This window comes from Ciconia boyciana, chromosome 9, assembly GCF_034638445.1.
Source record: "Ciconia boyciana chromosome 9, ASM3463844v1, whole genome shotgun sequence".
Classification (NCBI taxonomy): Eukaryota; Metazoa; Chordata; class Aves; order Ciconiiformes; family Ciconiidae; genus Ciconia; species Ciconia boyciana.
In genome coordinates, this window is record NC_132942.1 from 40835161 (window position 1) to 40862518 (window position 27358).

General features: G+C 37.1%; 1 protein-coding gene across 3 annotated transcripts in view; it reads left to right on the forward strand.

Annotated features, from left to right (window-relative positions):
• Window positions 1–27358, forward strand: part of CDYL2 (chromodomain Y like 2) — a 69092-nt gene that overhangs the window by 36431 nt on the left and 5303 nt on the right. For all 3 annotated transcript variants that reach the window (XM_072872910.1, XM_072872909.1, XM_072872911.1), the window contains 6 exons: window positions 2643–2707; window positions 3098–3692; window positions 12577–12794; window positions 19864–20036; window positions 24717–24927; window positions 25665–25808. In XM_072872910.1, the coding sequence (XP_072729011.1) occupies window positions 2643–2707; window positions 3098–3692; window positions 12577–12794; window positions 19864–20036; window positions 24717–24927; window positions 25665–25808 (1406 nt within the window). The remainder of the gene's footprint in view (window positions 1–2642; window positions 2708–3097; window positions 3693–12576; window positions 12795–19863; window positions 20037–24716; window positions 24928–25664; window positions 25809–27358) is intronic.

A 27358-nucleotide genomic window follows, 5' to 3' on the forward strand; every position in this document is an offset into this window, starting at 1 on the left:
ACGTTGATAGTTTTGTTCTGAAAATGCTGTAATGAAATGCTCAGTCTTTCCCAAATATATTTGCTTTCTGAATGTTTTTTTCTGAAACCATTTATTAAATTTGACCCAATTTCATAAATACTTTTATTCTCCTTCATAACCATGAACTGGTTAATCACATTCTCCATTGCCAGTATTTTGTTTCCCAGGAACAAAGACCACTCATGTTTTCTCCTTTTATCCTCTTAATTGAAATGCATAATGCCTCATCACCAAAATACTTGAGTGTTTTCTGTATTAAAAAATGCTCTCCACGAAACCTCTTCCCTTCACTTTTCCTCCTTGTAGTAGAGCAACAATGTGAAAATGAGAAATCAGTATAGTTAAATGTAAAGATATGTGCATGAGTGAAAAAAAGGTGAGGTTGAAGAGATGTTTTTTGTGTATTATTCTGAAAATGGGAAGGTATTTGTCCGTCCTTTCTGAGGTTCTTCCTTCAGTGAGCAAGTGGGGGAATGCAACTGGTATAATCCCTCAAAAGAAAGAAGTTACTCCGAGGTAGCATCAACCTGACACAGAGTTTGTGTTCCAAGTCCAAACTCCTGAATTAAAAAGGGAGGGGAATGCATGTATTGTTTAGCTAGTACAGACAGAATAGCTCTAAACCAAGTTCTCTACAGTAATGATAGCTGTGGTCTACTGAGTTTAGCAGCAATTTAATTTTTTCCGCAGGAGGTGTGTGCGTGTGTGTACGTATATATATATATATGTTTTGCTCCTTGGTATAGTGAGCTGCAGTAATTAAAGTAACAAATCCACAGACAACCACAGGCACTACAGAGTTCCATGGTTCAATGTACAGTGTTTCTGGCTAGTCCCAGATAGGAGGTTGAGAAGTATTTTAAAGCCAGGGATGACTTGGACAGCTGCTCTCTATAAAGTCAACAAGATCATAGTAAGTCTATTAGTTTGACAATTGAAAGCCGCACATCCCAAATGAGTACAAAAAAAAATGCCAGTTCATTTTTTTTGTGAGGACTTTTCCTCTTTTCAGACAAATGATCTCAAACTTGCCTAGACTGAGCTTCAGTTAATTGTTTTGCCACACTGAGCAATCCTGAAGGGGACTGTGCTAAATTCAGAGTAAAGAGGATGCCTTGCTTTGCTTCTGCGGTGGTTCTGTGCAGATATTGGAGAAGACAGAGCACAGGAACGAGCTGTCTGGGATGCTGCAGTTGAGTGCCCTGGAGATGGAGGAAAGCTGTCCACTATGACTCAGACACAGATATCGTAGCACAGTTCCCATGTAAATGAATTGAGACCAAAGTATAATGTTTAGTTGCTAATTACATTTAGACTCCTTTGGGGAACCCACCTAGATTTCTATGAATGTACAGTTCCAGCCAGTGAACAGACAGAATTAATCCATTGGTTTGCTCTAACAGGGGACCTAAAAAGAACACTTACTTACACTGCTGTGATTACCCTTCTTCAAGGTTAAATTCTCCATACAGATTCCACTGTTGTTCTTCACATGAGATGTTTTTTCTTTGAAGAGTAATGAAAACTATTACATTAGCTAGCCACTTATTTATTTTTCTAAATTAACAATAGTGCTTTTGGTTAATGATAATGATTATTTTTCATTTGTGGCATCTTCATCCCTCATAAGCCACATTTTTAAAAAATCAAAAAATTAAAGAATCAGAAAACAAAACTTGGAGAGACTTCAAAAGGTTTTCTCGTCATAACCCAATTTTCCAGCAGTGACTTTTCATGGCAGATGTTTGTCTAACAAAACCTGTTTATTCTAAAAGCCCTCCATACCTTCCCAACGTTACCTATTCTAATGCTTAATTCTTACTACCGTTACAACATTTTTCCTAATGACTTGATCTAAATTTCACTTGATGCAATTCAAACCCTTGTCTTGCTGTCCACTGACTGTGCTTGGGTTTTCATATGCACTCTCCCTCTAGTTGAGATCTTGCCAATGCTGAGATAGCACAAAGATTTCTTCAGTTGTACAGCCCATTTTCCCCAACAGCATGATACTGTTAATTCACATTCAGCTTGCAGTCCCAATATAGTCCCTTATCCCTTGGTGCAGAAATGTTCCTTAAACTGACATTCTCTAGCATAGGTTCATGAAATTCATTACTTCTACATAAGAATCCTGCTTTTATACCTTTCATTTGCTTTTTTTTTTAATTGGTGCACTCACAAATTTTGTGTATTTAGTCAAATATTGCATTCATAAAAAATACAAATTTTTATAAGTTGGAAGTAGCAAAGTGGATGTACACTACTGCAAATATACCTTTGGTGTATAACATTGTAATTTGTTACAATCAGTTCTCTGTTCAAGATAGTTTCAAGACATGAAGAAGTATGGTGATGTTTATAGGGACATAATGCATGTGTGGATTCAGGAGAATGATCGGTAACTGACCATATAGCAAAATATGCTTTATTTAGCTCTTTCAAACAAGAGGTAGCTGAGGAATGTAACAATAATAGTCTCATTTTACAACCAGATTTTCAAAGAAATCATGCTTTCAGTAATGATGTTTAGATGCTCTTTTGTTCCTTCACATTGTGGCTATTGCAGGTTCCCAGATCAGATTTGATCAGGTGTTTATGTCTCTTCTTAATGTTTTCAGAAGGTGAAATGGCCTTGCTGTCAAAATACTGCTGGGGCTACTGCATTCCTCTCCTGTATTGCCAGGTCTGTTCATGGGAATTCTTTGTAGAACAGAAACATGTAACACTGATTCCTAAATGCTCTGTCAAGCGGTTTACACACCCTCCAACTAGGTTCTCATCAGCAGTCAGCATGGTCTATAGGATCCAATGGGAATATAGTCTTGGACTGTATCCTATGAAAATAAGGTAAATTTAAATCTGTAAAATACATTGCTACATTTTGGCTAGGCTAGGTGGCTTTCCGTGTCAGAGTCAGTTCATGTTTTAGGCACTACAATTTAGCAGAATGTCATGAATACTAAGGTGCCTTTACAATGTCAAGGCGGCCTTCCTAGCTGTAAATGAAGAACATCATTTTCATGACCAAACTATTTTTCTTTCTAATATGATACTTTTTTGTTTTTTCTTTTAGGTGGAGAGGATTGTAGACAAAAGGAAGAACAAGAAGGGCAAATGGGAATATCTCATCAGGTGGAAAGGCTACGGAAGCAATGAAGACACCTGGGAACCTGAACATCATCTACTACATTGTGAGGAATTTATTGATGAGTTCAATGGACTACATGTTACTAGAGAAAAGCGATCAAGACATGGGAAACAGGCCAGTGCTCCAAAATTTTTACGGGAAAGCCGAGGGTCATCTGTTGAGAAAATATCACATAGACCTTCTGAATCTGGGAAGTCTAAAGGGTCAACACACAAAAGGAAGAGAATTAATCCATCTCTTCAAAAACAGAAAAGAGGATATGCAGCAAAGCCAGCATCTGCTAATGACAGGGCTGCTAAAACTGTCACTTACCGAACTACTCCCAGCGGTTTACAGATCATGCCACTGAAAAAGCCACATAATGGTCTGCAGAATGGAGATGGCAGTCATGAAAAAGATTCTAGACATTTTGGGAATGGCTCACAACAGCAAAATACGGATTTAAATGACCATGAAGGAGAACAAAATTTGCCCAGCGTGTTGGAAGTTAGTAATGATTCACCTGTTGTGAATGGAATTGGTATGTGATTTAAACTACGTCTTCTGGGCAGGGGTGGGGGGTGTGTAATTGCAACAACTGCAAACAGAGAGTCCACTCATGGAAAAATCATTGTCATGCTACACAGGTGATATGGTGAGAAGCACATAAACATGTTTCACACTCTTTCCCCATATATTATACCATTTTTTTATCAGTTGGCTTCTCTCCTTCCATTTCCCACGGAGTAACATGAAGCAATGTGGGCTTTGTTACATGCCTTTGCAGTGTAAAGTTCTTGTGGGGAAATGATGACAAGGCACGGAGTAGTAATGACATCGGAGGTATGTATAATACTGTAACTTTGGTTTTGTGTATCACCAAGTAACAAATCACTTCTCAGTTATGTGTGCACAGACCCAATGGTCTAGAAAGATCAGGATTATTTTAGAAACAGAATTAATACCAGTCTTGCTAAGGCATCCTGGTAAGCATGGCTGAATAACATTAAGTTCCTCAGTATTAATGCTCATCATATTCAGGAGAACTCAGAACTCAGGACAACTCAGGTCCTTGTCTCTGACAGTGACTGGATACCTCAGAAGTCAAAAGACATACTTTACAGGAAGGTACAAACAGCCTTGAAGTGAACGAGAAGAAACAGGAGAAATTTCTTTCTGATCCTCATAGTTACTGACTGGCTTAGTTCTCAAAGAATAAAGGTTTATGTTCTCTATAAATACTGTGCAGTTTAATGCAACTAAGTAGCTTCTCATTATCTATGTGTCCAATCTTTTTTTTTTTCTTTAATCCTACCAAACTTAAAGCCTCGATGGTGCTTTGTGGCAGTAATTTCCAGGAGCTAATAATGAGATGCACATTTTATTTGATCAGGTTTTTCAGTTTGGGGTTTTGTTTGGGTTTTTTTGACCTTTACTTTCGTTGAATAAGCTCTTGTCTTTATATGAAAGGATAAAGAAGAAGACATCCTGTCAATCTGTAGGCAGCCCCAGCCTTTTTAGCCTTCCTACCACGTGGCAGTCTTTCCAGGTTCCTGGTAGTTTTCAGTATCCTCTTGTGCCTTTGGTATGTGGGGTTTTTTTAATACCTTTGAAAAACAGCAGGAGCTGTTCTAAATGATTTCCTACTGCTTACTGATACAGTGGCAATACAACCTTTTGAGAATTATTTTTTCTGCTATTACACACTGCATAAAGGTTTTCATTGAGTGATACACAGTTGCTCTTAGGTTTTTTTTCCTTGCTGGTTACAGTTAATTTAGAACACAGCTATATGTATGATTCTTTTCATTATGCGTTTAATCTGCTTTACTGTTGCTAATTCACCCTTTTCTTATGACTCAGTGAAGCTCTTCAAATTCTTTCCTAGTTTTTACTCTACTTATTTTGTATTCCCTTCAAATTTTCCTCTCATACTTCTCTTCCCAGTTCATTATTACATACATTAAATAAACTAATCCTTCTGCAGGTCCTTGGGGCAGCCAACTACTAATCATTTGACATGATGAAAAGTAACCGTTTGTTCCAATTATTTATTATTAGCCACTTTCCGTAGCCCATGATAGCACTCATTTCCTTAACAGCTTCTTGTGAATTGCCCTGCCAAAAACTTTTCAAAAGTCAACATATATTATATCAGCCCGCTTTCCATTTTCCACCCTACTGGCAACCTAGCAAATGCTACCTGATTTGGGAAAGTAGAACTGTCCTTGCCTAGTCTTACTGGTTCCATCCTGTAACTGCTGGGATCTTTCAATCCAGGCATCAAATATCTTATTAAAGACTTCCAAACCAGCAAAATGTGTGGTCAGCTTTAAATGCATAAGTAGCCCAGATGATGTCAATGACACTTAAAGATGAGAGTGCAGGCTTTTGTATTTTGATGAGTTTGAGTTCATATAAGACTGTTTAAAAAGTTACCTGCCTCTTTAAGAAGACTTGAATATCTAATTACAGATGCGTATAAAGTTATTTTTCTTTGCTTTCTTACTGTTTCAAATGAAGTTTTTTAAATCATTTCTTTTATGTTAGTCATTGGGGAAATTCTGATACAAAATGCATCTTTAAAATGTATTAATTCCCATATTTTAGAGTCTTTTTTTTTAAATGAAGAACTAAAGGGCCACAAAGAACTGTAAGGTCAAATGAGCCTTTCATTTGTCTCCACAAGACCTAATGAATGGCATCCACCAGCCCCTGTTTGAATAATCCCTGTAAGAGAGCTCTATTTCAGTAGAAGGCTGCTTTACCTAAGCAGCCAGGTGTTCTGCCATGTACAGAGGGCTCCTGGCCTAACATATGCAGCTCCTTTAAAACACTTCTTTATGGTGGTTCATGCATTCTCCAAATCCATCACTTCTGTTCTGTAATTTACTCTCCTTTGTCCCTTGCATTCTGACCTCCTTGTAGGCAAAAGCAAGAGATCTTCAAATCTCTACCTAGTTCTCGTCTGAAAAACCCATACTGAGCAGCACTCCCAAGGTCAGAAATCTCTCCAGTCTTTCTTTGCGATACCTAGCACATGCATAGTGGAGAAAACTACAAAGAGGAGAGATGAGACTACCAAAGTAAGAGCAGACAGAAACTGGTGAAGAAGGGTCAAAATAAAAATACTAGCTTTTTTTCTAATATTGCCCTACAAGCTTGAGAGTAGTCACATTTCCTGATACAGGATTTTGCATCATTTGAAATGTCAAATTGAAGAAACTTGCACTACTCTTCAAGTCCAACAATTTACTGAACTCCCTCAGTATTCATACCCACAGGGAAGCAGCACAGAAGATGCCAGTGTGATTCTGCCATGCGTCCTGTTAGTATCACAAACTCATTTTAAACAGGATAGACATCCACTAAAACTAGTCTGAAATTTTACAAATTACAAATGAAGAAAGTTTCAGAGAAAAATGCCAATTTGTTGAATAACAGAGGTTTTGTTCCAAACATCTTGGGTTTCAAAACTTTCTCCAAATCTGAGCCAAGGTCCCAAGGCTTTGTCCCTTGAGACCGGGAGCAATGTGGCAGTCTGCTTGGCAGGACTCCCACGTTTAGCTTTGAGGCAGCCAGCTATGCCAGAGGTTTCAGGCAGTCTGCCACAGAGTCTGGAAGTCGAAAGCCCGGCATGCCCCATCAGTGCTCGTAGGGCTCCCAGGCACTATATGTAGAACAAAGAGGGAGCCTGGAGGACCTGGGTTTGGCTCCCAGAAGCTGTGGCTCCCAGGCAACCCCGTGCAGAATGCGATGAAGCAGACGTTTGTGTCAGTTTTGAGTTGCCTATATGAAGCCCAAATGAATGTCAGACTCATTTCGCAGCTAAATGTAAGAGTGCACAGAAAATGTATATAGAAATTTTAAGTTGGTCTTGAGATGAAGCCTACATTTGGAAAACTTAAAAATTCCCCACAATTTGAAAACCCAGCTGAAGGCCCAGCTCTGCTAGCAGTGTTGGCCTATGGTTGAAGGCCTCCAAAACCCATCAACTTGAACCACTATTCTTTTATATTATAATAATATTTAACTACCAGTGTATTGAACCAAGCAATATAACTAGTAATTTATAAACTATAACTAATAAAAAAATATCTATTTTGTTTGTCTGTGGTAAGCCAGTTCTGTTGAAAGAAGTAACAGCTATTTGAAAACTAGTATTTGATGACTCCTTGAATGGACTTCCACCAGTCTGTCTTTGGTTTTGTGTATACATGCACTTGGGTACAAGTGTTTCCTGCTCAACCTATAGATAAAACTCTCACCAGTAAGCCTTTTACCCCAGAAAGATGACTGTATACCTACAGATGTATGCACAAAATCATATATGCACTGGAGGCCTGGAACCTTGCTGAAGTTGAAACAGACCTTTCTTACCAAAACCTCTCTTCTGCCTTCTACACATCCCATTATAAGGAGAGTAGAGTCATCTTTACTGACAGTTATTTAAGGGTCTGCAAATTGGAAAATATTGAAAAACGTTGCAGGAGAACATACACTGATGCTCCCAGGAGCTAACAATACCATTCTTTCTGATGATACTTGTTGTCTTCTGTTATCACATTTCTGTTTCTCTCTAGATACTGTAATTGAGAGTGATTGTTTTGTCAAGTTTCGTGACAGCATCAAAAAACATCCCCTTTTAATTTTCTTTTTCTCTTTTCTACATCACTCTATTTCTGTACCATCTGCTGAAGAATTTTTGCTTGTCATGTATCACTAACCACTGTTTTTCTCCATTACAAAAATCTTTGTAGTCTCATGGTGCTCTTAATTTAAATACTCTCTATGAACTTAGTCACTGCTTCCTCTTGTTTTTTTAGCTTGTTCTGTTTTATTTATTCTGGAGCAATACTGGCAGTAAAAGACAACCAAATATGCTTGCTTTCTCAATTTGGATAAAAACTCATTGCTTTTAGATATCTTACAGATGCTCCCTTAGAGAAGTCTGAAATTATTCTTAAATTATCAACAGAACACTCCTTTTAAGTATGTACAGTATTAACCATTACCCACAAGAAAGACAGAAAGGAGACGGAGAAAGGCTATTGGGAAGACTGAGGAATGCCAAGCTGTTTTACCAGGGACAGTAAGCGAGCATGGTTTATTTCACCTAGAAAAATTAAAGCCCTAGCTCCATGATCCTTTTCATTCAGCATAAATGCATGCTGCTAACAAAAGGAACAGTCCAGCCCTCCATCCCATGATATCCTGATTGTTATTCCCATCCCTTTCCCTGCACTAGTTTTAGTACTCTTGAGGCTACAAGGTGAACCTGATCTGTTTGAAAATTAACCACAGTTTTGCAGGATGAGTTTCTAGCCAGAACAGTTCATCAGTTCAGTTCACGGTATGGCCACCTACCTGCATGCTATTACCAGCACAAGGATCACTACATAGGGTGGTGGCACAGAGACTGCTCCATTAAACTGACTGTGATGAAACACTAAGAAGAGATATATCTGAAAATAACAGTAGCTTAAGGTGTCCTCGTCTAGTGAGTAGAAGCAGTGGAAGGAGATGGGGAAATCCGAGTCTTCTAAAGCATTGAGCGATCTGAGGTTCATTGTGATCTTTTCTCTCTTTCCTCTCCTACTCTTTGTCTGCCTCATCTTTTTAGATCATAAATTTCTAATGTGTTTTCTGCAATGCCTAGTATAATGGAGCCCCAGTCTCAGGCTCAATCTGGAGTCTCTAGGCTCTTTCTAGTACCAACAGCAGCAGCAGTAACATTGTTACATGTTGTCCCCTTTGACAATAGTGGAGTACTAGAGAAGACACCAGGACAGGCAACTAAAATGAAGAGGATTACAAGAAGAAAAGAGGCTTCAGTTAGGAGAGGGGGAGGCTGAGGGTGAATATGATCAAAGTTTACGAAATCATCAAGGCCTCACATAAAGTAAACGCAGAACTGTTGTTGACTAAATCCCTCAACAGCAGAACTAGCGACCACTCACTGAAACTGGTAGAACATCAGATAAAAGCACAGATGAAAGAAAGTTCTTCTCTGTGTAGTGGCTACACAACTTCTGAAACTCATACCACAGGAGGCTGTGGAGACAGCATCAACAGGCTGAAAAGGGGATTAGAGAAATCCATGAAAAGGTCCACAAGCAAATACTGAAGGAAACAGGAAGGATGAATCCTCTCATATTGCTATACAACACTTAGGGATGATACTAGGGGAGAGGACTGCAGAAAGTGGCCAAGCTTGCGTTTTCTCCTTAAATAGCATCCTTTACTGCCATTCTTGGGGAAGGATTACTAGATGCACCAGTGGTCTGGGAATATCTGAAGTTCCCTCAAAAAATATTGAAACTTCTTCTAAACATCAGTGTGTTTTTAGGTATTCCACAAGTTCTACTGCTGATTAAAAACAAGGTGATAATTAAACTCCCACTAAAGGAAGGAATATTTCTCCTGTTCTGCTTTCTTTTTGTACTTAGACTGAGCATCAAATACTCATAACTAAGCCAGTAAACCACATTTAGAGGTACCTAAAGCTTCCTTAGTTAATTTGTGACATCCTTAATTTGTTTCACATGCAGTATCGATTGCTTTGAGAATGCCTCTTTTTTCCTATGTCACAGTAATTTTTCATCGTGACATACTAAGGTACTGTTACCCTTGTGTGCATTAAGCAGGTGCTAACTATTAACCCACATGCAGAGACAATCTGGATGCTTTAGCTCCAGAGCAAACCTTCAGTAGCTCCATCACATCCATGGAACGGGCATGCTAAATTGGCCTGGTTTCACTTGAGTGTTGTCTTTGGATTTTGCTGATCATTTTCTCCAGTTTATCAGATTAAGCAGGATTACAAGGATGCACAGGATACACTGAAACAACAATTTACTCACTATATGTTTTTCTGTTAATAATCCATTCCTGAAAATGACACTTTCCCATTTATGTTTCTCTCATATTTAATTTAGATCTTTCTTTCCTCTGGTTAAATTTCTGTCAGCTGGCGTGCAGACAGTTAAAATATTTTTATAAGATCTATAGTTTCTTACATCATATATTTAATTTACAAACTGAATACATTACTCAAACAAAGAAGAATACAACAAAAAATTAAAATAAAATTATTACTATGAGCCTTTTTGTTGAGCTGGATTATCTGTGTGAATTAATCTTCTACCGTTCTCTTACCATCTGTATTTAAAATCAATGTGGCATAATCTTCAACACTAGGTAGATAATCAGTACAGTTAGTCTGACACATCTTCCATTCAATGCTCATTTGTGCCTCTGATTTTATAAGTTCTTTACATTTTGGGGGGAGATTTAACTCTTCACATCTTAGTAGCTTATTGCTGGGTCAAGCAACATAGTAAGGATTGAAATAAAAATGCAATATTTAAAAGTCTGCCTCAGTCAAATAATTAATTTGTTTCAGTATATTATTCTCAATGCTATTAGTTTTCCATTAGTAATTTCACAATTTAGTTTTTGTTTTTAAGAATATATGTCAAAATATATGCAATAGCAAAACCTTATGAAAAAGAAGAAACATGCCATCAGAAATTATTCATAATTTTAAAAATTCAAGCACATGGTGATTTCTACACTTGTAGATAATTCTTGTCAGGAAAACAAATTTCAAATTCTGCTGGCTTCAAATGCTTTTTCTTCCAATTGATGATCTAATGTAATTTGTCAATGTTTGCATTGCACCAGTTAAATGCTCTATTCAGTATAATATAGGCGATACTTTAGGTGGTATCTCTTAATTTAACAATGAAGAAGAGTTTTATGATTGACTGAAATAGCAGACTTTTTAATAAACATGCATTTCTGTGTGCAGATATATGTGTACACACGTGCACACATTACATGATGAGGCCAAATGATGCAACAGTTAAATACTATTAAGCATTCTATCTATTTTAACATCACATATCGTAACTGCAGTGTATGTACAGGCATTTCACACACTGTGAACAATTCCACAGGCCATTGACAACTGAGAGGTATCAGACAGTTCAGTTACCTACATAAACATCAAGTTGAAACATAGCTAATCCAAAATGAGGGTAAGTAAGTGATTTTGGTTTAGAGAGTAATCTGTTATGAATTCACCATTCAATTCTATTCCAACAGAGCATTTTTAATTAGATAGTGGTCATTTAAACTATAAAATATAAATCTATGTTCTAATATTCATGTCATCTGCCCTTTAAAAATTCCTGGCTATTTGATACCAGGAGCTGGAACAGGTCAGCTTTGGCAGGAGTAAAGAACGGAACAAACAAAGGTGTTTTCATTCAGCTCTTTCTTGGCCTATCTTAAATATGGCGTATTGTGAGCTCACGTCGATTTAAACAAAAAACAGATTTGGAAACTATTTCAGTGAACAGAGTGACTTTAATCTCTGTTCCTCAACAACCTGTCTCTGATTTACTTTTAATGGCAATAGTGTGAAACATCTGTAATTAGAAAAGGAGTATTGTGTGCAAATCTTGTAAAGATATTTTCAACATTCCGGCTCAGCACTGTTACCAATCATAATATATTGTCTATTACAGAGGAACTGTAAACATATGCAAAGTAGTAGTTTACAGTTCACATACGGTGTAAGTCAGAATAAACTGTCTTTTAAAATTGATGTACTATTACTCTCATTTATTTTTAAGGAGGAACTATATCTTTCTTGTCATAGTTCCCTTTTTTTCCTACTGCTGGATACCCTCCAAAATGGCATCAGCATTAATATTTTCTATGTACAAAGTCCAATATTAATATCATATCTGTTAGTCAAAAGTCAGTAGTTATTGTTACTGTAAAATGTAATGAGCAGAAGCTTGGGAGCAGAGCAAAGAGGATGGCCAACTGCTACTTCTAATGCTAACCACAAGGATGCATGGAAGAGAATGCCAGTTGTGTCATCTTAGTTAAGAACTCCCCTAACTCACTGTCACATAGAGATGTGCAACAAGTGACTATTCAGATTGTCATTTGAAACTGATAATGACTTTTTGGTCACCATAAAAGGAAGAAAATGTAACTTTGAAAGATGGGATTTGGTCTAAACCTGTCATGTCAAGTTTTTCCAAAGCTGAATTAGAATTTTCCTATGAATTCAGGGATCGCCCCAAATTCATATGAAAGACTATGATACAAATGCTTTCATCTTCAAAGTAGAACTGAATCCCATTAAGAGTACCAGTCCTACATGCTACAATTCACTGGATCTAGAGGTTGTCTGATCAGAGAACAAAAAGTACTGCACATTGGAATATAGAATAATAAGAATGGCTTGAGGCCACATTTGACTAGCCAGGCATATTTTTGATTTATCAAATTTATCACGTAGAGGCTATTGTAAATACCGAGCGATGTTTAAGCTAATAGAAGGTATCACTCCATTTCTTTGAAGGTATAGACATAATTGTGCTTTGATTCTTTCCATCTGAAAGGTTCTTCTCTGGCCAATGGAAGCTTGAATCTACACAGCACTGTGAAAAGGAAACTAGATGGGGAGAAAGATTATGTCTTCGATAAGAGACTAAGATACAGCGTGCGTCAAAATGAAAGTAACTGCCGGTTCAGGGACATTGTAGTCCGGAAAGAAGACGGTTTCACACATATTTTGCTGTCAAGTCAGACTTCAGATAACAATGCACTGACCCCAGAGGTAAGCGTGTAGCCATAAAAGCCAAAGAAAGCCATCCTAATGTGTGGGTTATCTTGGAAACACTGCACTTGAACTGGATTTTAGGTATTTTTATTCTAATTGATTATCATGAAAAAGAAATGTGGAGTTCAGATATATCTAACTTTTTCATGCTTGGGATTCCTATCAAAAATAATGCAATGGAAATTAATTTTTAATTTACATGTCTGAAACCAGAAATTAGAAGTAAAGAAAGGAATGGCAGAATCGGTATTTCCAGCATGGAGTTGGGTGTAAGCAGTTGTTCACATGTTGAAGTTACTATTTACTATCCTTAGGAGAAATCTGGTCTCTTTCATTTTATTTTTTTAAATAGTGCTCCAGTTGTTGCATACAGAGGAATTTCAGGCTATATCCTGAAACAGTAATTCTAAAAGTATTATCTTGATCCCTAATTGCTTTTTCTCTCAATCACTTTATGAGTCCTTATTTATGAAATCTTAACCAGTTAGGGCTCTATTCTCAGCTGAATTGCATGAAGTCGTACAACATATAAATGATATTAATGAATTCCCTTGTTCCAAACATTATACACTTGGACTGGTAGCTTGTACTACTCCGGTACATATATTGGTCACTGGAAGAGCTGAGAAGCTCTTCCTTCCATTCCCTGTGATCCCAGCATAGTGGGCAGCAATCCCCAGGTATACCTTTCCCATGTCAGAACAAACGGGGTGTCAGTAAATGCCTGCATCAGGATGCATGTCCTGGAGAGCACAGAACATGCTTGAGCCTTGTTCCACGTGGGCAGTAATGGCCTGATCGGAAGGGGTTACCATAGATCAGAGAGGAAACAACAGGAGCTGCCTCCCAGCACCAGTTTTGCCTGTCTGAGCATTCTGCAGGCAGAGTTCCTCCATGAGCTGCCCGCAGTGTGGCAGATCTCTACCTTTGCTACTCTCCAGACACGCCAGCGCAGCTCTGATTTATACAGTAACGTCAAGATAAGAGTATGACATACCAGTTTGAGTACCATTTGAGGGCAAAGTGGATCGTAGCTTTGAGGAATTATTTTATTCAATAAGAAACCAAATAACTTTGAAATTAATTACTTATAATGAGCTTCAGGTAAAACCACTGGCAGGTATGATGGGCTCTAAATTTGACTCCCCTTCCCAAATGCACACCTACACATGGCCATTAATACACAGGATGATACTAAATAGTGAAAACTGTTGGTACATACATTAATCACTCCTAGTTTTTAAACTATATAATATTTAAAAGGACCATCTTGGTAATTAACACAGAACACCAAATGCCTGCTTTTAATACCAATTCCTTAAAATGCATTAGATTGCATCAAATCCATCATTCCATCCATGTATTAATTACCACTAATTGACACTGCAGGTAATTTAAAAGAAGAGCTCAAGGGCCTGAAAAAGTATGAAATCAAGGACTTACTATGTTCAGGCTGAACAGACATACCTTTACGTTGCCGGCTGTGCTGTTCTACATCAGCAGTGTTCAAATACTCTAACCAGTGAATTAATTCAGGCTCTTCAGGTCTGCCAAACCAATCCGTTTAATTCTTTGAAAATTTTCAATATGCCAGGAACCCACCTCTGTGGAAGAATAAATGATAAGCATATAATAGTAGTCCTCTTCTTGCACCATCAGCATAGACTATTTCTAGAACCTTTATTGAAGCTCACTCGAAAACCAGGAAACACATTTTAGAAAACTACATTACTGATCAGGATCTGGATGGTCAGGAATTAATCAAGGTAATGAGTTCTCCACATTGAGATTGTCTGTTTAAAGCTCATCCAGGCTGAGAGCAATTGAAAGCTCTTGCTCTCTGAAGGCTGCTTGCTGGCAAACATGAAAAGACCTCTTTGGCCTCGGTCCAGGCTGCAGCCCATGATCATTCACACCACAAAATCCAGCACCTCCAATATGGGCAATTCCATATCCTTGTTGGCAATTACAGCAAAAATCCAAGGAAATGAAAGGAAGAATATGTTGAATGCCTTGTCCCTTCAGTTTGTCACCCATAGCCATAGCTGAGACAAACTGACAGAGTATTTTAGGGATGTTTACAACATTTTCAGTTTTGATGCCTTTTATTACCAATGAATAGAAAGTACAAGCACAAAATTCCTACAAAATGAAGAAAGTGTGTTTAATTTTGTCAAAAGAAATGCTAACTTCAAGCATTATTAGACATTCAGTAAATTATGTTTGCCAAATAGTAAATGATTAATTTACTCAGAGCAGGTCTACTTGGTGTGGTTAAATAGTGGTCTGGTTATTCTCGGCCATCTACGTTAGGACAAAAAGAAAAGGTGTGCACTGCCCACAATCATTATAAAATTAAGCTTATACAAAATCACTCTTACCCCTAAACAACCCTGCTTCCCGTTGTGCTTTATCTTAATCTTCAGATGAAATTTAATAGTTTTGTTTAACCCTTGGCCTCTGCTATTTATGTCAATTTAATTAAAATAATGAAGAACTTATTTACAAAAAAAAAAGAAAAAAAGAAAAAGAAAAGCTTAGAGAAGTCTACCTGAATCTTTTTCCTATGTTTTTGGTAACCACATCACACCTGTGGGTTTGTGCAGGTGATTTTAGCATGAAATGTGCCGATGCTCCTTCCAGCAGCATTTACACTGATTGAAGTTGGCTCAGTGCCACTCTAGTAATTGAGTTTTTTCTACAAAATGTTCAGGGCACTACAGAAATTCTTTCTTATGTTTTACAAGACCTTATAAAACTTCCAAGCCAGTGTCATGAAACAGCACAGCTTGTTTTTATTTCAGTGGTTTAGGCTTGCTACTTTTAAAATTCATTTTTAAAATAGATATGTAAAAGATTTCATCATTATAAATTCCATTAGGGCATTTCTCTCACGGGTCTTTTGCTGCTTCTGAAGTTCTTTCTCCAATGATGATGCTGCTGTTTTAACTCAGCACATTTCAAGGTTCCAAATTCTGTTTCAAACTGAAGATCAAATGGATCCATCCACTGTTTTTACTTTACACTATTAATAGAGCCAGGAATTAACATTCCCCTGAATTAAAAGCAAAGCACACCCTAAACAGCCAATGTTTTCACTGAAGACTGATATAACTACCTCAAGTACACTTCTCATACAAAAGAATCAGGTTTCAAATTTCTAGCCATGAGAATTACAGGGTTTGAAGTTCTACCAGGTGCATTTTGGAGCACTGGTTTGCCTTCACTTTTCCTTACTTACAACTTTTCCTGACTTTACAAAAAAAAGGCAGGTACAAGTTTACTGTTATCTGTATTTTTGCTCTCATACAAAGACAAATTGGTTTTCTGGCCCAGTACTTCTGCCTGAAGTCAGCCTTATAGGTTCCTAAGTCCTTTATTTATCAAACAGAAAGGACTCGGAATCTGTTTGCACAAAGAGTCAGTAAGTAACAAAAAGTGTATTTATGTAAAAAGGTATGATTGTGGAAGAGAACAACTGAATGGCTTTGAAATTTTGGTTTACTGTAATATTTACAGAATATTTACCTTTAAGAATATCAACAGTGAATCCTTAGAGATTCAGAGAAGTTAACATTTTAAACTAGTATTTCTATGTATATGAACAAGAGACTTCTGTTCAAGATACTTTGTATAATTACGGTGATAAATTCCCAGCTTCCTGATTTCCACAGAACATAAGCAATATCGAAAGCAAAGGGCACCAAATGCCTTTTAAATTTCCTACATCCAGTGATAGGCATTAAAATAAGCTCTTAGCAGTGTAATGATGTTTTTAAACATTTTATGTTTATTTTGCAATGTAAGGTGTCCTATTAAAGAACTAACCAACTTATTTTCTTGACAGGATTAAAAAAATAAGCAACTTTTGAGAATGTGTTAATTTTATTACATATTTGGGTTTCAGTAAAGCAGTAAGTGAAGCATTAGGCCTGGTCTAAATTTCTAATTTGATAGAGTTTCCTAAGCGAAAGAACTGGCTCATACTGTTTTGTAAATACTTCCTCAGAAATTTGAGTCATATGCATGCAAATAAAAATATTGTCCCCACAACTGAAAATTAACTAAAAGGCCATTTAAAAAGCTAATTAAAAAAGCATGGAACTGGAGAATACTGCTATGGAGCCCTGCAAATAGTAATATTAGATCTGGTCCACTAGAGAAAGTAAAATTTAATTGGACAAATGTCATAGTTATACCAAAATGAGGGAGGGTTTAAGGACCATGGAAGAGAGAAGAAGAATATGGAATCTGACAAAGAAATGTAACTAAAGACACATAGCATCTCTGTATTTGCAAACTGAATCCACTACTGCATTAAATGGAAATTTGTGCTTAAAACCAGACAGCAGTTCTGAACTAAAATTATATTTACTTTACAGTACTGCAGTTCAGTACACAGTTCTGTAACCCTTGATTTCATTGTTAGTAGCTTACCTATAACCATATAAACATCTGTTGAGAAATACCCATACCCAAGTGCTCAATGAGGACAGCCATGATGCCAAGGCATTCGGAAGCAACAGTGGACAGCAGGTTGGCTATAACTAGGCTGAGTGACAAGGTGACCAGGTGAATTTTGGACTGCACCAGCAAAGGAATCATGGCATAGAACAAGGGAGTGAGAATTGACTTTGCTGGCATTGGTGTATTCCAATGAGCCTCCGAGCACCTTTTGATGATAAAGTTAATGACAAACTTACAGATATTTTAAAAAAATACTTTTTGGAGACTGAAAACACTGATACATTATGGTTTCCTGGTTTCTGATACTGTTTTCTTCCACTAGAAACTAGTGGAGCAGTGGAACTAAATTTCCTGCTTAAAAATACTATCCAAAATACTGTCAAAGCCTTCCCATTTTCAACTATATCTGAGAAATCAGTTCCCAATAACGGACCTTTAATATCACCCTCTGCAAAACAATAAAAAAACAGTGATAGCACAATATTGGTTTTTCCTACAAGTAGTATAACCTCTGCTCAAAAGTTTGATATACTCTTATCTAAAAGTATGGCTATATCTAAAGTATGGCTTTAGCCATCCAAATTAATGAGGGGTAAGATAAAAAAGAGACAGGTTCGTAATGGTAATGATGTGTTTGAAGGATAGCAGTGGTAACATCAAAGAGATGGTAGATATGCAAATATCACTGGAGGAAGTGGAACAGTAAAGAAATTTGCTGAATGGAGTATCATATCGTCATGTGCATCATATTTAAAGCAACACTCCTCATTGTATATAAAAATGTTTGACTGGTATTCTCTGATATTCTTTATACATCCTCCCTAAGAAAGAGCAGATTTTGAGAACATTTAAAATAAACTAAGAGGACAATCTTGCATTCACATGGAACTAGGAAAATCAAAATACATGTCTTTTTTATTCTAACATCTACCACCCTCTAAAGTTTCTTTTTTAACTTTGAACAGAGGTTTTAGGGTTTTTTTTCCTTTGTTTTCCCTTTACAAAATGTGGAGTTTTGCTATGTTTTTACCAACTGAGGGCTGAGACAGCCTCTGAGACTCAGAGAATAAACAGTACTTGTAAAATCGCTGATGACATTTTTGTACCTGCACAAGAATTTCAAATACACTTCCAAATTCTGCTGCTTTTAATTACTTCACTTCCACCCACTGTCACATACTCGGTATTACAGGCGTTCTGAAGTGCACTTGTAAAAGTGAAGCATCTAAAAGTTCACCACCTGCTTTCTCATGTCCTGGTCTCAGCAGCCAGTAACAGTCATTTTTATGCAAACACATATGGAAAGCAGGCAGGTAGCATTGCACTGCATGGTTTGAATACACAAGTTCAAGCTTGGTCTCACAAGCCACAGGATTTCTAATAAAAGACTACCTAGAATGGTATAAACAAAACTTCTGTTCTGTGTTTAGGGACATCTCTTAAATAAGGCACTTCAGAGATCTAAAGAATTATTGGAAACAGAAAGTAGTGAACAAAAATAATCAATCACAAGCTAAAAATTTTGGTTTTCTCTCACGTGGAAACCATATTTCATCCCCCAACCACATTTTGCTATCTTTTACCTAAATTTACACTAACAGCAAATCCTTCAGTGCAAAAGAGAAAAATTTGACTCAACAGGACCCTGTCTGTAGGAAATACTTTGCCACATGAGTATGTTTAAGTACAGGAGGTTTCACGTTAGATGACATCATGGCCCTTGAAGTGAGGAGCAAATCACTAAAGAGAAGAGGGGAAGCTGAAATGGCTGAAATAAATTACAGCTTACAAACTACACTGAATTGTGACCAAACAAGAAGTTACCCATCAGAAGTTTATGAAATAATATGTCCTTTTAAAAATCATTAGAAAAACAATTCTCTGCTCAGATGAAAGGCCATTTTCTTACAAGACCAGCAGCTCAGTTCTATACAGATTTTTATTAGGTTTGATTTATGGTGCAATTAATAGCTTGATCCAGTTGTAAATCAGAGTCAAAATGTCTCTCTTTCAAGTGGCTTTTTTGCTCTAAATTTGTAGACTTTAACAATATCACTGACCACAGAAAAATGAATAATATATTTGTCATGTTGATGTATATGATGTCCTCTTGTCCTGCTTTGCTCTGGTTGAAGTCATATAAACCAAAGTAGTTGAAGAACTGAAAACTGGGGTTTATAGATTTTGCTTACAACCTGTTGAGGTTAATAGGCTATTGTTGTGAAATCGTGTTACTGAGGATACAGTGATGTACACTGAATATACACAATGAAAATAAAAAAGTGATATTTGAAATTATTAAATTGCAATCAAATAGCATAAGCTGGCTAGAATTTCCCATAGAATAAGCAAAGAACAGCCAAGTCCTAAAAACTCTGAATTAGTAAGCATCAACAAAGCACTTCCAAATATAAAATATTTTGTAAACTCTCAGTGTTATCATTCTAAGTATATTAAAATTATATAAATATATATAATTGATGTAAGTATTAACAGTGCCCAAAATTTAAGTCTCTCAAAATCAATAAGGTTTGTAAAACTAGGGAAATGATATTGCAACGGCATGCATGTCGAATTGTTTACTTTTCTTTATCCACAGATCATGAAGGAAGTTCGGAGAGCATTGTGCAATGCATCAGCTGATGACAGTAAACTCTTACTTCTCAGCGCAGTGGGAAGTGTATTCTGTAGTGGCCTAGATTACTCATATTTAATTGGCAGGTTATCCAATGACAGAAGAAAGGAAAGCACTAGGATTGCAGAAGCTATAAGGTGACCCAAGCTTACCTATGATCTCTAAATTATGAAATGCAGTGTGTGATTATAAAGATATTTATCAGGTCCAAAAATGTTGTATATTTAAGTGTTGATTGCATTCTAATTATAGTCCTACAAATTTGTTTAGTAAGAAGAACCTTGGACCTTTCCTTATTAAAAAAGAAAGCACATTTATGCCAGTGCTAATATCCATAGGGATTTATTTTATTCCAATTCTCTGTATTTAATAATTCAAATCATTCCTCCAAATTCAAATACAACTTTGTTGTTTTTCCAAATTAGCTATTGCTTCATGTTCTAAAGTGGTTCCTGAAAGGCAGATATTTTACTTGTTTTAATGTTCATCATTTTAATGAATTTCAGTACAAATGGGAATCCATGGCTTACTCATATTCCGTTGAAATAGCAGTCTGCCACTGTATTTCAGAACCTTATTAGAAGGGTCTCCACTCTTTTTCTTAAACTTAAATTACTTAATATATATGTAAATGTAGTTTTATTTTCATAACTAAAATGTGACTTTCCTTACATATATCACATTACCTTAATAGAAATCCAGGGTTTATGACATGCAGTCTACAACTCAATCTGCACAATACATCACCAAATATTTCTATTATCCACAAGGTATACTTTATACATATTTGGCAGATCTTCCAGTATAAATCAACATTACTCCACTAAAGCCAATGGTATTTCACCAGTCTGTACCAGGAGAGGGTTTGGTCCCTTTTTTTTTCCTCCACTTCCTATAAATAAATATTATTCTTCTGAGAGCTTTAAAACTTTATACAACAATTCTATGAAGGAATATTAAATAATTTGTTTTACAACAGATCTATATTTTGGATATATTAGTATAACATAAGATCAGGTTCAGTTATTACATGACATGTATTAACCACCAATTATCTTGGTAACAACTGCTGCAGATCAGTTTGGATTCTCAGTTTAATACTTTTGAAATTCTCAAAGTAGTAATTATTTTGAAAAAATTTAAAATGTACTTTTTAAATATAATAAATTATGACGTGGTTTAAGACCCTAGCTATGCTTGAATATCATGTAGTGATATTTAAAAAAAGAAAAACGCTTTGAAGGACACATCCTAATTTATTATTTTTTTTTAATGTGCGGGATTTTTAATAATGTGGAACCAAAAAAAATGTGAGGGAAGAAAATCACTAGTCTTGTTTGAAAACACAGGCACACTCACACTCCATTAGAAGATACAAATGTAATATAATTCATGTAAATATTGTATAGATAGGTATTGTTATATATGTATACATTTATCTACAAACATTTAATATACAGGTATATTTATCAATTCAACATATAAATGAGTATAAGCCAGACTATGATACTCAGTTTTTCCATCCTTGGACTCACAGAACACTCTTGAAATACTGGTACAATGTACTGCTCCTTGTCAAGAATGTCATCTTCAGGCCCACTGGAAATAGATTTTTATTGTACTTCTGGAAACAATACACTATGTTTTCCATTTAGCACTCTCTGTGCTTTCTGTGAACAAAGGACTCAACTCATGGAAAATATACTGTAATAAGAGTAGAAAAAAATGTACACTTCGCTTTTTCAGTGGTTAGGATGTCCTAAAACACATTACTGGTTCTCTGCCTCCACTGCTTTACATCATTAGACTTTTATCAAAATGAAATTAAAATCTTGATTACCGTGTGTTTCCACTTTCTGAAGTATGGATCTCGTATACTGATCACAAGTTAAAACTGAAGTTTAAATACCCGTCAAGTCTCATCTCACATGAATGATGTATTCATTTGGCCCCTGTCCTCATCCACTGCCTTTGGGGCTTGCAAGATGTGTGGCACTGTAGCTTCCCTCCATGTACTGAACATAGATCCATCAGCCTGAGCTGCCATCATCCAGACGTGTGTCCGGCATTGCACTCCTGGAGCAGGGAAAAGGCAGACAGACAGACTGCACTGCAACTGTGCATATGTGGCCTACAGAGCCCTGCAGTCGAAAGACTCGTTGGAAGGCATTCCCAGCATCAGTCTCACACCATCAGTTAGGCATCATTATGTGACCCGATACATAAAATTCTGGGTGTGCTCAGAAGAAAACAAAGGACGACAACTTTACTTGCTCAACTTCTTTATAGCCTTTGACATACTTATGAGCCCTGACCTGCAGCAAGACTGCTGCAACAATGCAGAGGTATCTGAGCATCCCAAAGTGTATTCGATGGTCAACTTCCCAGCTATCCTCTAGCAAAACCAAAAGCCTTCAAGTGACACTTTTTCCTATCTTTGAGCTTCTGGCTCTGCTGTGCAACAACAGTTACAATTAATTTTAAGTCCTTTTCAAAGGCTGCCTTGAATTGAAACAAGGATCTTCTAGCCCAGAAACTACATGTGTGAACGTATGGTTCGGAGACATAGAAACATGCCAGGTTCTGGGTACAAAGACAACTCACTGAAACAAATAACGTACCAAAGAGGGAACACAGATAAGTAGAGTGCTGGACACTGCAGCTTTTGTAGATCAAATGCAGGCATTTGTTCCCCTCGTAAGCTCCCAAAATTGTAGCCTTCCACCCCATCCTATAGGTGGCATGTTCCATACCCATTACATTGTACCATCCTCTGTGCTCCCCATCCTTTCCTCATGACAGATGCTCATTGTGTCTTCTCAATGTTCTCTTCATCTCCGGGTCCTCCCTTCCTTGCTCATTCATATGAAGATTTTACATTTCCTTCAACCCTTCTCCTCCATTAATGTGTTCTGCTCTGTTCTTCCTCCTCATCATCTAACCGTTCCCTCTCCACATCCCCAATTGCTTTTCCATATTCACTTCCAGTCCCATTTATCATCACATGCTTCCTGCTTTTCTCCAGAACACTGTTTTCTTCTGCTGCCACGTGGTCCTCAGATCTGCTGCCACCTTTTATCCATAGTTTGTTCTTTTTACCTATCATTCATCACATCCCTGTTCCCATCTGCAGCCCTACTTGGAAGGCTTACTTGCTTAACTACTAAGGTTCTCAGAACTCTGGAATTAATTAGGTGTAGTGATCCACAGTCATTACTCAACCATAAACAACCAAAGAAATAATGAGATAAGGAAACAGCATTGCTTCTGCAAGCAAAAATGAACCACAACTCTCCTTAACCCTGCTATCCTCTAGAAAGAAATGGTCTTGAACAGACAAATATGATGTTCCTTATTTCACTCTTTGTCTTGCCTCTGATCTTCTATTTCATTACTCACTGTGTGAACAGAGCTGCATCAATTCCCACGAGTGTCTATTTTCCCATGGTCAAAAATCAACTCCTTACTAGATAGCCTGAAAAACAGAACTCATTCATTGAACATTTAATGCTGGGTGACCTCAAACTCTTCATTTTCATTTAAACTATAGCCAATGCCCTTGCACTTCAGTCCAATAAAATATGTATCTTCAGTATGTTTTCCATTTTTTGCCAAATCGGCACTTTAACCTGCAAGGCACACCTCCTGTTCTCAGATACAGAAGTCTAGGTCTTTTTGACCTCAGTGGGAGAGCTGCGACTCATCAAAGGGCACATTTGACAAAACATTATTTCCTAAAATCTGTCAGCAAAGATGCACTCTGGATCTAATAAACACCCAGTACAGGAACAGAATCTCCTCTTTTGTTTCAAATTTGATTTATACATGTCTCTTTTCTAAAGTAATTGAGCATCTCGTTTGCCTCCATATACCTGCTGTGCAGTGAGCTGCTGGAGCCCATAATTTGCCCACAATTACACTCATGCTTTTTCCTAATTGGTGTATAGGCTGTTCCATTCAACAGATGCCTATCCACAGTTGCTGGTAGGTAACTTATTTAAAATACCTCCTCATTGCACAGAATTTAACATGTTCTAGTTCATTCGTCCAGATGAATCCGATCACGTTTACTTCCCCATTATTTCCCATTGCTTCACATTTACTGTTGTAGGCAGGCAAGGGCATCTACTTTGTTATGTCTTTGCCGAAGACATTTGCAATGAAGACCCAACAGATCACTCGCCTAATTCCTTCCCTGTTCAAACATTTCTCTCTCTCTCTGACTCCCCTTTGTGGGTTTTGTTCTTTCTGCTGGTGTGCCATAAATGTTTACTATTTCCCAATGCATTGATGGGACTTTCAGTAACCTTTGACATAGGATCCTAAGAGAACTTTTTGAAAAAAAAAAAATATTCAGCAATCCACCTATGAGTTTCCTGTCTTTTCCGCTATCAAATGTTCATCAAGTTAGCCAAACCAGATCGTCAGAATCCATACTAGCCATTGCAGAGCAAACTGAGAAGAGCTATGTGTACAAACTCATGAGTTACTGGTCCAGAAGTAAAACTAAACCTAACCAAACCATTCTGCAAAAAGGACAACAGTCAGTGCCTTCCAATTAATCAGTTCATATACAACATATACAAAACTATTTCATATCCCAGGTACTCAGAAAGATTAAATAACTAAATATGAGCAAAATTTTCCATGTGCAAACTGAAAAGTATCTTGCAATTCTGACCTCATAAAACTGGGCCATGGCATTTATTGTTTTCATCTGTGGTTCTAATTTGTTTTCAGATTAAGTACTTTAAGCTTGGGTATTTATCTAAGTGTTACTTCTGTATTCAAGATCTTTCTTTTATTTTTTATTTTAGGGATTTTGTAAAAGCTTTTATTCAATTTAAGAAGCCAATTGTGGTTGCTATCAACGGCCCTGCTCTTGGTTTAGGAGCTTCTATTTTACCACTATGTGATATCGTTTGGGCAAGTGAGAAGGCATGGTTTCAGACACCATATGCAACAATCCGACTCACTCCAGCTGGCTGCTCATCATACACATTCCCACAAATTCTGGGTGTTGCACTGGTAAGGTTTACCACCTCAAATTGCTGAAGAACCTTCCTTAAATTCATGCTCTTGATTCTCTTTTTAAAAAGTAAAACAGAAAACAACTGTTTCTCTTAATAGTCATGAATGGAAATGAAATCTGTGGAAAGTTCATCTAATCCCTTCCAATTTCTTATCACAAAATGACTTCAGAATTCAATATATTACACATGCTGTACACAAGAAAGATTGAACACAGGTTGAAGAAGCAAAGATTGTCAAGATCATAGTAGAAAAGGGAAGAAATGCATTAGCAGAATAATGTTGCAGAGTACTTGTCTGTATTGTGTTAGGATTGTGCAGTAACAGAGCAAGGTACTGCTCTCTGCTCTCTAAAGACAATCCATAATAATTCCAGTAAGGTTGCCTAGTTTTTACCAGTATAACAAAGCAGAATTTGCCCCACAAAGTATTTCATCCTAGGTTCCATGACTCTTGGCACAGTATCACTGTATCACTGACAGTTACTCTTGTAAAATCAGCAATACAGATTTATCATGCGTGCCAGCACATTTCTCTTAAATGAAACCCATGCTGTGCTCTGGCCACCTGCACAATCCTTAAATAGCTACCAAAACTCCTTTTTAAGTATTTTGCAGTATGGAAAGATACAGGAGACCATTTGTAAATTTAAGCTCGAAAATAGCAGGCAAGCATGGAAAATTTTTTAAGGGAATTAATAACCCAAGATCACAAGTAATCTTTTGGTTTCACAGGCAAATGAAATGTTGTTCTGTGGGAGAAAGCTGACAGCACAGGAAGCCTGCAGCAGAGGACTAGTGTCACAAGTATTTTGGCCAACAACTTTTAGCCAAGAAGTGATGTTACGAGTGAAGGAAATGGCATCCTGCAGTGCAGTGGTAAGGAATCAAACTCCTTTGTGATTAAATTATGTTTCACAGAGGCAAGGTGTGCTCCCAAGGCTCATCACATCAGAAAGGTGGGTCCTCAGTTTCCACAACCATACCTGTGCAAGAGGGCTAACAACAGAAAACCTTGATAGAGATCAGTGAGCTCGTGGTTTCCCATTTTTCAGGGGCAGGGAGGGTTGTTTCCTTTCCCCATCTTCACATTTATTCAGTATGAGTGGAACCTCTTTGCCTCAGATTTTGAAAGGGGATTTTAGCATAGGTTTCCTTCATGAAGGTGTAAGAGTCTGAAACTATACAACTGTACTGGGAAATCTCTGTAGGGCCAGTAAGAAAATATATTTGCCTTTCACATTGTCCTGGCCTACTATGTTTCAGCTGAGTCTGCCTTCTTTTCTGCACCTGCATAGTTCCTGATTCTGCAAAATGTTCTACACAGTGCACCAGAAGGGTAGGATAGCGCCAGCTAACCTCTGCTGTGAAGGAGAGGTGAGATCCAGACACAGCGGGATTTGAACACAGTTTGGTCACAGTGACTATAACTTTCCTTTTGTGTACATAAAAGTTGAAAGAAAATCCTTTCCTATTTTTACTTCCTAAGGTTTTTCCCTTCAGGCAGATATACTCCTATTCTGGGCACATCCTTGTTTAAAAAAAATGCAGTGAAGAAAGTGATACTGGCTGCAATAAAACTGCACTAACTAACGTACAAATTGTTGCAGTTTCTTGCTATACTTCCTGTGTCTGAAACTGCCTTAGCATCCCTCAGTTTCATTTAAAAGATCTGTTGTAAAAGAGAAGGTAGAGACACAGGAGATTTTTAATTAAATGAAGTGTAGATTAGATCTCACAAAAGACATTCGGAATGAAACTCTCTGGAAATGTAGCCTAAGCTTATTTGATCATGCTGATATAACATGTATTATATGAGTTTGGAAAACCTCTGGACCTTACTGTGAATTCTTCCTTCCTTTGCTGTTACTGGCTGCCAATGAAATTTTCTCTTGAGACCTGTTAGGAAGACTGGTGCTAACTTGTGGACAAAGATGAGAGTTAAAACTGTCAAAGACTAGATTTACTCTCTGAGATCCTAAATGCAAATCAGGCTGAAGTCACAAAAACAATGAATACGATGAGCTCATCCAAGTTCACTGTGGATACTTGTTCACAAACAGACCAAAAAAACTACACAGGCCCCGTGATTTGCAATTAACACCATTTACTTGAGTTAAAGAGAAATACTATTTTGGAATAGCAGTGTTGTAATCTAAAACAGATCGGAACTGGGCTTAACATGTAGGTGTTGACAAAGCTGAGTGGAGAGTACACGTCTCCCTTACCATAAACACTGTATTAATTTACATTAAGTCTTCTGCCCCCAAAAAATCAATAATGCATGCATTATTAATGGTTTTGTTTGAGTAGTTGGGTTCCGTGTGAGATACATACTGGTGTTATATATTTCAAAAAGAATTTTAAAGAAGGCAATCTCAATGTGTCTAAAAATGGGTCTGGGAAAAATGAGATGAACTATGGGAGCA